At 40.5% G+C, this 12,405-nt stretch overlaps 1 protein-coding gene across 4 annotated transcripts in view; it reads left to right on the forward strand.

Annotated features, from left to right (window-relative positions):
* commd5 (COMM domain containing 5) overlaps positions 1-11,829 on the forward strand; it is a 32,843-nt gene extending 21,014 nt beyond the window's left edge. For all 4 annotated transcript variants that reach the window (XM_041195184.1, XM_041195186.1, XM_041195185.1 and 1 more), the window contains exons 6-8: positions 3,197-3,292; positions 5,459-5,534; positions 10,807-11,829. In XM_041195184.1, coding sequence (XP_041051118.1) covers positions 3,197-3,292; positions 5,459-5,534; positions 10,807-10,908 — 274 coding nt within the window. In that variant the 3' untranslated portion in view covers positions 10,909-11,829. The remainder of the gene's footprint in view (positions 1-3,196; positions 3,293-5,458; positions 5,535-10,806) is intronic.
* The last annotated feature ends 576 nt before the right edge of the window (positions 11,830-12,405 follow it).

The following is a 12,405-nucleotide window of genomic DNA, read 5'->3' on the forward strand; positions in this document are numbered from 1 at the left end:
CAGCTTACTTTACTCAATGGGTTAGTGGGTGAATACAAAAGATTTAATAAATCAAACAGTTTACCAATCAATGCTAAATTATTTAATCCTGTCCAGGATGGTGCTGGAGGCACTGGATTTGGACTAGTGAAGTTGAAAATGCTAGATATTGATAACAGTCTGTTACCCCCTGCTGGGATTCATGTGATACTGGGTGAGGGTATTAACTGGCTCAGCTGTGATACTTGCCACTGTTGAACAATCTCCAGACTAGATAGGATGATGAGGCAATCAAGAGGGTCCATTGCAGGTTCTGGGATGCTCTCTGGTATACGTGAACCACAAGCACAATGACTGGCAGCCATTGTTACTTTCTTCATAAGCGCCTTTTGTTTTCAAAATGGCCTGTGTATGTAACTGTAAAAAATCTCAGTAGAATGGGCAGTGCTTTATCCAGCATCCTCTGCATCAGGGAAACCACTCTACCCCTGGGACAAAGCCATGCAAGTGTTAAGGCTCAGAGATCGCGATTTCTCTGCTGTTATGGGTGCTGGGTGAAGAGCACCATTCCACAAAAGCCAGTACCACCTCACACTAATGTTGTAAAAGGACTTGGTGCATTGATGGCTTTCTGTAGTTGGTAATTTGAGAGGGTCTGTGGCTTCAGAGTGCCTCTTGCATGTTTAATCATGAAAGTTATTAGTATCTCAGTAAGTTTTTCATTTTAGAGTGTCTATACAGGTTTCACTGTATGAAGGAAGACCAGTTTTAAAATAAAAAAATTGAGGCTGCTTTTATTGGAATGGAGAGGGGTGGTGATTTGCTAGGGGTATTTAAAATCCTGAGGGGCTGAAGAGACACTTTCCGGTAATTGAGGGATCTAAGAGAAAGTTAACCTAAGATTAAATGTCAGAACTTCAAGATTGATGGGAGGAACTCCTGCACAGGCTGTGCGATCACTACTGGAGTTAATGATTGAAGCCAAGTTAACATTTAAGAAAAGATGATTGAAGGAATGGGGAGTAAAGGGACATGGTAATTGGACTAATGCTAATGTGGAAGATAAAGCTGAATACAAAGAGAGTCTGTTTCAGTGTTACAATCTCTATATAATTCTCCCAATCCTCATTTGGCTGGAGCATGAAAGAAAGTTGGACAGAAACTCTCTAGAAGTTAAAACCAGTTTGTGAAATTTCTGACTTCTTGCAGAATTTTCTGAACTGTCATAGTGCAGCTCATATTCATTAAATGGTAATGTAACTTGGTGATTTCAGAAAGTGCTCTATCTGAACATTGTAATTGAAATGATCCCAGCTGATGTTACCACTGGACAAGCCTGATACCAGGGTAGAACCCAGCTTGATAGATCCCAATTTTTATTTTTTGTAAAGACACGTGGAAAGCAGCTACTGAACAGAGTCACAGGAGTCAGCTGATAAACTTTTAACAAAAGAATAAAACATTAAACAAGAAAAGAAGAACTATATTACAAAACTCCTTCAGCCACAACTATATCTTTTACAGATACATACAAATTTGTAAGGATAACACAAGTTACAAAAGCTATCTTATGCTCTGTTGTTCACCCTAAATACACAGTCTATCTAAACCAATAGGTGATCTGTGGTCAGTCACACCACACTCTGAAACCAAGTGACAGATGCCACCCCAAACAGATGCTATAGATCCCTCATCAACTCCCTCCAGAGGCTTGTCATACCGTGAGTTAACTGGTCTCACTGAACCCCGTCTTTCACATAAGGGTTTCCAACCTCCATTCTCAAAGAACTCGCTTTGGAATCTTTTCCCAAAACACTTTCTCTCAGAGGCTTTCCACAAGGGTCCCCCTCCAGAGTCTTGAACTCTCCTTCGATGTTCCTCTCCCCTGGATTGTCACGTGCATTCATACTTTCTTTCATGCACTCTCTCAAATGCCCAGCCATGTCAACAAAACACCACTTCTTCACATGCCCATAGTAAACAGACACAGACCTTCAGCTGTCTCCTTGGACCTCCTGGCTTCTCACATGCCTGTATTGCTTTAAATCTGCAGCTTTCTTGTCTTTAAGCTTGAAGCTTGGGGCCTTCCTCTCTGCTACTTACTTTCACTTCCACAGAACAGGACCTTTTCCAGATTCCTGTCTTTGTCCTTGACTAGACTGTCCTCTTGGGACCTTTCCTGCTCCACTCCCTTTGATTTGGGGACTTTCCTCTTTAGTTTCTGGAACCTGCTCCTGCAGCTCCTTCTCCTGTGTCCAGCTTCTTTTGGCAGCTGGTTTCAACTTTAGTTTGGGACTTGCTATCTGTCCCTCTGCAGTCCAGCCTCTCTGGAATCCTGGCTTCAACTGAACTTTAGTTTGGGACTGGTTATCTGTCCCTTCTAGGCTGCTTCTAGCTGAACTCAAACGTGTGTGTGTGTGGTATTAGAAATGCAGGTATACAGACCTGCTTTAGACCTGCTGTCTCCATTCTAAAATGAAACAAGATCCCAGGTTTCACCTTTTAACCCACAAATAGAAAAACTATAAATTAAACTTAAAGAAATACCTTATTCTTAACACATCCAAATACTCATATAACTAACTTAAACTATCTCCCTTTCCTAACATCATTTAACAATTTATAACTGCTTGCAAGGGGGTTGGGGTATAAAAAGTAGGGAACTCTTGCTACAACTGTATAGGACACTGGTGAGACCTTGCTTAGAGTACTGCATACAGTTCTGGTCTCCTTAAGGGAGAATAGACTTGCGTTGGAAGCAATTTAGAGAAGTTTCCTGGGATGGAAAGGCTGAGTGTCTTGGGCCTATACTCATGGGACTTTAGAAGAACGAAAGGTGGTCTTGTTGAAATTCAAATGGGGCTTGAAAGGGTAAATGCTGAGAATGTGTTTCCTCTCCTGTCAAGGGGGAATCGAGAACTAGGGGCCATAGTTTAATAATAAGGGGTCTCTTGTTTAAGACTGAGATGAGAAATTTCTTCTTTGCCCCAGAGAGCAGTGGTGGCTGGTTCATTAAATATATTCAAGGCAGCATTAGATTCCTGATTTACAAGAGAGTTGTGTGTTATGGGAACAGGTAGGAAAGTGGAGTTAAGGCTGAAATCAGATCAGCCATGGTTTCATTGAATGGCAGAGCAGGCTCGAGGGGCCAAATGGCCTGCTTCTGCTTCCTATGATATGATCTTATGTGGTACAATACTATTTGTTTTTATTTAAGACGCTCAATATTGGAAACCGCAGCCTTGCAAAACAGGACTCGATTGCCAACTCTTCAGGATTTCAGATGGCGGGTTGATGTGGCTATTTCTTCCAGGTAAAGTAACATTTTAAATCATTTTTTTCTGCTACTTGATTTCAATCTCCAGTCAACATGTATAATTTCCTGACCAAGTAGCCTCTGCTTGCGCTTTTATGAACACCCCGTTCTTCCTGTCTAGAATCCTGTGAATACTGACAGGAGCACAAGAGCAGCATGATATACTCAAAAACTTGCATTTATATAACATTTTTACCATAATAAGACATCTTGAGGTGCTTCAGAGGAGTGTAATGAAACTAAATTCAGCACAAAGCCAGGAAAGGAGATCTTGAGTTAGATGACCAAATGCCTAGTGAAAGAGTTGGGTTTTAATGAGTGCCTTAAAGGAGGAAAAAGACTTACAATTCTGTATCAACTTTCATTGGGGCATCCCAAAGCACTTTACAATCAATGGAGTACTTATGAAGGACAGTCACTGTTGTCTTGTAGGAAACGTGGCAGCCAATTTTTACAAAGCAAGTTCCCACATCCAGCAATGTGATAATGACCAGATATTCTGTTTTTGTGATGTGAAGGATAAGTACTAGCCAAGACACTAGAGATAACCCTCTTGCTATTTGTCAGAATAGTACATCGAGATCTTTACAGCCACCTGAGAAACTGATGGTGCCTGGGTAAAATGTCTAATTCAAAAGACAGCACCTACAACAGAGAAGTTGTTATAGAACCGGAGGAGGGAACTGGTTCCCTGTGGGACATGTATATGACCTCTTGACTTAAATCAAGTACCAGATTCACTTCGATTGTTTTCAAAGGAACATGGGAAATAGAAGCAGGAATAAGTCATTGGCCCCCTTGAGTCTCCTCCGCCATTCAATTAGATCATGGCTGATCTTTTACCTTGCATCATTTTCCCATACTAACCCCATATCCCTTGAAGTCTTTAATATCTAGAAATCTGTCGATCATTGCCTTGAACATATTCAATGACTGAGCCTCCACAACCCTCTGGGGCAGGGAATTCCAAAGATTCACCACCCTCTTGAGTGGAAAAAAATCCTCTTCCTCTCAGTCCTAAAAGGCCTACCTCTTATTCTGAGAACTGTGCCTACTGGTTCTAGAACCCCTCAGCTGGGGGAAATTTCCTTCTTGCATCTACCTTGTCGAGTACTGTAAAGAGTTCTGTATGGTTCAATGAGATCCCCTCTCATTCCTCTAAACTCTAGAGACTACAGGCCCAGTTTCCTGAATCTCAGCTTATAGGACAATCCTGCCATCCCGGGAATCAAGCCTGGTAAACCTTTGTTGCACGCCCTCTGTGACAAGTATATCTTGGGTAAAGAGACCAAAGAGTATAACACAATACTCCAGGTACGGTCTCACCAAGGTTCTATGTAATTGGATCAAGATGTCTTTACTCCTTTCAAAAGAAGACTAGCCAAAAAGGCTGCTAGTTTAATGACAGTTGCAAATGATATCTTTCAACGTGATTTATTTTTTGATGTTTGAAAACTGAAGAACTGCGGAAAGGTTCTTCAGGATAAATCTGTTGTAAAATTTAATTTGGTAGTGTTTGGAATTGGAACTTACTACCCTGTAATGTGTTTCTGTATGATTCTAAATTATTTGAGGTTTTTGTTTTTTAAAGATCTGCCATTTGTAATTGGTACGTAACTTAAGCCCGCTTGTGTCATTATGAATTTATAATGTGGCATTAAAATCTGCTCTAAGAAAGTTGGTGAAAAGGCCTGGTTCACGATACTGCTACTGAACCTGTCATTGATGTATTGGGAGAAGGTCATTCATCCCACTGAGCCCTGCTGCGTCATTCAATCATATCATGGCTGATTTATACGTCACATCAATCTACTCGCCTTTGCTCCTTATGTAGCTCACACAGTCCTGCCTCCTCACCTTGCCCCATACTTGCGGAGGGGTGCCCCTCGAGGTATATATAGCTCATTGTGTCTCTCTCTAATGGAGAGAGATGCCTATGGCCCCTTGTGGAATGTGGCTAATTACTGCTCCTTATCCTTTAACGCCCTAATGCCACACACACTGATCAATCTTGAAAGCTCCAGTTGAGCCCTGGCATCTATGGCTTTTGGGAGAGAAGAATTGCCGTTTTTTGGTTGTGGATAGCTCTCAGCCTAGCTACACCAGGTAGCAAATTAATTGTTCCCCTTTACTCTGGCACTCACACTGACTTTCTCTTTGCAGTTCCTTGACCCGTGCCCTGCAGCCTGCTATCCTGATGCAGTTAAAACTGTCGAATGGTACTGTTCAGCGTTTTGAAGTGAGTACATTGTAGCGTTCAAAAGTATTTGTTATACTTTTTGGTACACGTTGTGTCAGCTGACTTGAGACAATGGCATGAGCTTCCTCGGTGACTGAATTTGGGCAGGATCACTGCTACTTTTGCAGACTTACGAATCCACAGATGAAGCATTTCACAAAGTGTGACATTCTACAAATTGTGGTGCTAACTTCAGCAGCATTTTGTCTAGCAGCACGTCCTTGGCAGGGTGCCTGGAAGAAATGTTGGAGCTGGTTTTTATAAAACGTTGATGCTGTAGTTCTATCCTGTCATGCTTCGTGAAATTGATTCATAAGAGCTGGAAGATTTCTAGGCATTTGATAGGTGTCAGCTGTGTCTCAGTTGACAGTACTCTCACCTCTAAGCCATGAGGTTGTTGGTTCAAGTCCCACTCTGGGACTTGAGCACAAATATTTAGGCTGACACTCCAGCGCAGTACTAAGCGAGTGCTGCGTTATTGTAGGTGCTATCTTTCAGATGAGATGTTGAACCAAGGCCCCATCTGCCCCCTTAGGTAGATCCAATGGCACTATTTTGAAGAAAAGCAGGGAGTTATTCCAATTGTCTTGGCCAATACTTATCCCTCAATCAACATCATATTGCTGTTTGTGGGAGCTTGCTGTGTGCAAATTGGCTGCTGCCTTCCCTACATTATGACAGTGACTACATTTCAAAAAGTACTTTGTTGGCTGTAAAGCACTTTGGGGTACCATGAGGTGAAAGGCACTATATAAATGCAGATCTTTGTTTTCTCCAAGTTGTGATGGGGCACTTCAAGACTCAGCAGGTCTCAGTCCTCCTTGTTTCTAATTAAAATTAAGGATTTATTCTATCCCTGCCTGGGAGGTCTTGGTTTTTCCTAAAAGCCCTCATCCATCTTCAGTTAATAAATTATACCATTATCATTCTTCGCTGTTTTAAAGTAGCGGTTAATTTAATGAGAGGCAGTATTTTGTTGCTGTATTGATGCACAGCACAGGTTTTGGTACTGGATTAACAACCACGATTCCAGGAATTTAAATCTCGCCATGGCAAATGGTGAAATTGAATTCAGTAAATCTGATAATCCTTGGGCTAGCACCAGAAGATTGTCCTTAAAGCTGCACTATTATCTTAAAGTCCCAATAGATTCACTAATGTCCTTCAGGAACCTCAATCTGGTCTGTAGTTGATTTATGCCCTCAAGGCCATAAGTAACACTTTCTCAATGTCACCCAGATCACAACAACAAATACATTTTCAACAAAAGTAAAAAATATAGGGGGTTTTTTTATGTCTACTAAATTTTAATTATTTTTTAAAAATTCATTCATGAGATGTGGGCTGTTGGTGGCATTTTCCAGAATTTGTTGCTCTTCCCTAATTGCCCTCAAGAAGATGGTGGTGAGCCGCCATCTTGAACCAATGCAGTCCATGTGGTCTGTAAAGACTTGTTCTCTGTTTTGCTTCATGATTGATGGGTTTAGAACATATTCCCAGTGAGATCAGAGTGCTGAAAACAGACTTTTCCAAACTGCCGGTCCTGCCAAATTCAAGAAGGCGAGCCTGGCCTAAGTACAGCCAGATATAGAAATGTTGCACACAGCAATGAGACATAAGGACCCTGCAGGCTGAACAACCAAAGCCTACGGGTTTTAGTTTTGTTTCTCTAGGTTTAAAAGAACTGAAAAAATTTTGCTCCATGAATAAATTGGCAAGATATAATCTCGGGTCTTAGTTTTCTGCTAGTATTAGGCTTTTGGAAGATCAGCTTGTAACTTGAGTTAATCAGTAAATGTGGGAGGAGCCAGTGTTGAAAATGAATGGTAATTAGAATCTGAGATGCATCAAACTTATATAAGTATGAATTGCTGCCAATTGCAAATGTTATATAACCATTTGGTCTGGTGCCCGTTCCTGTACCGACTTCTATTAAAGGCTACAAACTGCAAACAGAACTATTTAATCTTGTAACATTTGTGACATTTGCTTAGCATTAAATCTGGATTGTAACTTTCTCAGATAAACTTAATAGAGCATTGAGTACAAGATTTGTGGAGATGACTCCACGTTTGATTATTTCAGTTCTTTCTGGCAGGACAACCATTCTATATCTGTGAACTTCAGCTCATCCAAAACTCTGCTGCCATACCCCATCTCATACCTAGCTCCAGTCACCCAGCAAGCCTTTCCTGACCTACATTGGCTCCCAGTCCCCTGCTGCCTCAAGCTTAAGATTATTTTTCTTGTGTTTAAATCCATTCATAGCCTCAATTCTCCATATCTCTGTGTAACTTAATCCAGACCCACAAACCCGATGCATTCTTCTGACACTTAGTTTTTTGTGCATTCCACCACTGCCTTCACTCATCAATTGACAGCCATGCCTTCAGCCACACGGACTTTCTGCTCTGGAATTCTCTCTCTTTAAATTCCTCAGCCTCTCTAACTCCCTCTTTCTTTTAGGATCCTTCTTTAAAGCCCATCAGATTGAGCAAGCTTTTGATCACCCTACTAAAATATTCTTCATCGGCTTTGTGTGATTATTTTTGACTATGGCCAAGCGAAGCAGCTTGGCAAGTTTTATGCTATGTTAAAAGTGCTTTATAAATGCAAGATATTTATTTTTCAGTGCATTGTAACTTTGTTTTGCTGAATATTCCCAAAACTAGAATAATTCTGTATTTTTTTAAGTTTGGAAGCACTCTGAGTATGAATTGCCATAAAGACAAGTATCAGACCAAAGTCTTCCAGTGAGCTTTTCAAAAAAATAAAGTTATGACCAGGTAATCGTGGACCACAAGCATGTTTGAATAAATGAGAAAATTTAAATTGCCAGAAAATGACTCTTCTAAGCATTATCTCTGACCTTTTAATTTAACAACAAAAAAGGTCAAAATATGTCCGTTAATCGCCATCATGAAGTGGAACTTAATAGTGTTTTTTTTTAAAAAGTGACAAAAGAATATTTTACTTTCAGTCCTTAAAGTAGAACAAAACAGCCCATTTGATCGGCACCCAATCCGCCACCTTAAATGTTCACTCTCTCCGCTACCAGCATGTAGTAGCTGCAGTGTTTACAATCTATATGATGCATTACAGCCACTGATCAAGGCTCTGTCAACAAGATCTTGCAAGCCCACAGCCTCTGCCACTTAAGGAGGACGAGGGCAGCGGACACATGGGAACACCATCACCTGCAAGTTCCTCTCCAAGCCGCGCACCATTCTGACTTGAAACTATATCACCATTCCTTCACTGTCACTGGGTCAAAATCCTGGTATTCTTTTCCTAACAGCACTGTGGGTGTACCTACACTGCATGGATTTCAGGGGTTCAAGAAGGCAGTTCACCGCCACCTCAAGGGCAATTAGGGAATGGGTAATAGATCAATCAAATCCCATGAACAAATGAATAAACATTAACACAATTGATAGTTTATGAAGCTCTGCATGACATTATCTGATTTCTAACCATCGTGCTGTTTTGTATCCCGGGTATGTTTTTAGTTGGTGTTCTGATTTTAAACAGCAGAAAGATTGAAATGGACCCAAACGCCCCTGAGTATATTGAAGTGGCCATTCACTGATTTCTAATCTGCTTCCATCCAGATTTGTTCTCACCTTCCTGTTTAATGTTAATAGAGATACTAGGGTTTATTAATTAGTTCACACCAAAAATATTTTTTCTATCATGAAGTTGTCTTCTGTGGCCTTTTCATAGATGGAAGACCAGATTTGGTTTTGGTTCTGCTAAATTTGCCATTTCAACCTCTCTGGTCTACATTCAACTAATTTTAAATGCAATGTCCATGCTCTTGTTAGAAATCCTTGAATTGAACAAATCTGCAAAGCTCTGCGGTTGTATTTCATCACCAAGTTCCTAGCATTGGTTTAAGACGAAATGGAAATCAGTTGATTCGGAGAGTTTTCTCTTATAAACCCAGTATTCTCAGAAAAGTGTGTCTTTTTAACTAGAAGGTGAATCAAGTTGTTTGCTTTGGGTACAGTGCTCTGCAAGGATTTCTCGCCATTTATTGTGGGATCCAGTTATGGCCTCTTGTGCATCCGATTATTCATTACTCACCATTGATAGCTTTGCCTTCAGTTGCCCAAACGCTAGGCTCTAGAATTCTCTCCCTAAGACATGCTACTTCACTCTCTCCTTTTAAGACATACCTTTTTTTTTAAAAAAACTATCCCGCCCAATGTCTCATGTGGCTCAATGTCAAAGTTGAAACTCTTTGGGACATTTTGCATTTAATAGTGGCTTTATTGTAATAAATTGTAATGTCAAGCAAGCACTGTGAAGATGTGCCTGAGTTGATGCATTAGACAGGTGTCCAATGTTCTGAGTGTGATCCATTATTGACAGTCATTCAGATTGAACACAAGCAGCCGAGGACTAATCCATCAAGAAATAGACAATCCCCTGTGATTCAGCAGATTCTGATAGCAGATTGTTTGATGTGGGTCATCATGAGCTAGCATTTTTGGATCTCTGCTGATGTAGCAAACGTCGGCCCAATGCAAGCATGTGACAAATTTCCATTGAAAGTCCTCTCTGTCATTAATAGCATTGGGAACTGAAATGCATTCGTTGGTTTCTGCCTAATTAACTGCCAACCACTGTGATATTTAACCAGGATTACCCTTTCATTTAACTCCATCTAATTTCAGTGATGCTGACCTTTTGAGGTCAATGCTTTTCAGAATCCCATTGTGAGATTGGCCATTGATACTGGAAAGAATGATGGAAAACTGAAGAGCCAGTCTTCAATCCAACAGGCCAAGAGGATCTTCCTGGGGCTAGTTGTGCTCAGCCCTTGAACCCACCTAATAGCCATTTAAAGTTGCAAGGACTAGTTTTCAGTTTGTTGCGGGCGAACTCGCTCTAGTCCCATTTGCTACAGCAGTCCTGTAACTAAAAGCTAAACAAGCTGTTTTGATGTAATTCCAATATGCTTCCACTGCCTCCCGAATTCACTTTTAGATTTATTTGTGACTATCTTATATTTATGTCCCTGAGTTTTAGCCTCCCACACAGGTGGCATTAGCATCTCTAAGCCTACCTTATCAAACCCTTTCATAATTTTAAAGACCTCTATCTCTCTTATGATAGCAAAGAACCTGCATCCTGTTCAATATAATCTCTCAGCCCTGTTTTCGTCATTGTTGTAAACACAAGATAAGTTGGTTCTTATTTACTTCCCGTGCATAACCAGCTAGCAAATATGTCCATTTCATTATTTACTGTGCTTTAAACCTTTTAGGTACCAGTTGCAAAGTTCCAGGAGTTGCGGTACAACGTCGCTCTAATCCTGAAGGAAATGAACGACTTGGAAAAAAGAAGCATTCTCAAAATTCAAGATTAGTATATTTGAGTGTCATCAAATCAAAACTGTAAACCAGGAACTCGCCTATAGCCTTCCAAAGGAGACAATCTTGCTTTATTAAAGCTGCCATACCCAGAGAATGTTTCATTATTTTTAATACTTGTGCAGAGTCACCTAACTGGTGACTTATGAACTGAGATCACTGGTGCATCATGGGCTTCTTGAATTGATTCCCAATATTCAACAGCCTTAAAATGTCTGTCTTACAAAACCAACTTGAATGTCAGTTAATGCTACTGCAACTGACTTGATAGATCATCTCAAGCCACACACTCAGTTCCTGGCCTTCTATTTAAAAGGAAAATTACATCAGCAGAAGTCTGGCTTTTGGGGTGGCAAAGAGAGTGAAAGTGGAGCAAAATAAAAGGAAGGATGCAAGAACTTGAACAATGGTAATAATGTATTAGTCAAAACTGGAAAATGATTAAAGACTATAAATCATGTAATGTTTGAACATGACCAGCCCTTTTATGTAAGTTCTTAAGTTGAGCGACCTTTAGCTTGTTGTACAATAACAGATTCAGTTTCAAAGGTAATATAACCTCCAAGTTGTATAACTTGTTATATAAAGCAGCATACTTCTGGCATTCCATTTTTAGCCTTGTAAAGTCTCTGACCAGTGCAGAAACTGATCATTGTACTTGGGTCTTCAAACCAAGCTACTGAAAAATCCATACAGATGGAGTTTATCTTTGCCCATTATGGAGTAAACATCCACTATTTATCCTGATCCAAAGGTCTTGGATTCAGGTAGGAATTAATTATGTCAGATCCTTAGACTGGCACTGTAAGAACCCGGTTGTTTGTCAGTTGGAGCTTAAATTCTTGGGTGTTAGTCTCTCTTTCAAAACCGCTGATGGGAACCATGAGACAATGGAGAAAATAAAGTATTTGAACATGTTTTAGTCTTTCTTTCTGTCTCCCTCTTCATCCCCATGCTGGCTTGGGCTCTTGCACGAGGAATGTTCCATTGCACCTTTGCCATGTGAAGCTTCTTCAGGTGAGCTTTTATGGTGAGTATCAGCCTGCTGATTTACCATGGAGTGCATCACAGTTATTCTCCATTTATATTCATACCCAATTCAGACCCAATCCAGCAGCTGGAAAACGAGCTGGAACCTTTGCCAGTAATGCTGCTGAAATCAATTCTAATCTGCTGCGATCCTGGAAGTTTCTTGACATTTTTTTGATAGTCTAAAGGTTAAAAGTTAAAGCCACATAATTTCTTAATACATCAGTTTTCTGTTATAATGCCCAAGGCTATTGTGGCTCCTTATATCTTAAGTATGATCTTCGCAGCCTTACATGCATAATGATGCCATTACCTAATCACTGAAATATCGGTTTGACTCATTTGGTAACATTCTCACCTCTGAGTCAGAAGCTTTAACATTCCCATCCCAGTACAGGCCTAGGCTGCCACGTCAGAGCATTGGGAAGCAAGAGCTGCATTGTTGACACTACAGGAAAGGCAAT

The sequence above is a fragment of the Carcharodon carcharias genome, chromosome 9 (assembly GCF_017639515.1).
Source record: "Carcharodon carcharias isolate sCarCar2 chromosome 9, sCarCar2.pri, whole genome shotgun sequence".
Lineage (NCBI taxonomy): Eukaryota > Metazoa > Chordata > Chondrichthyes > Lamniformes > Lamnidae > Carcharodon > Carcharodon carcharias.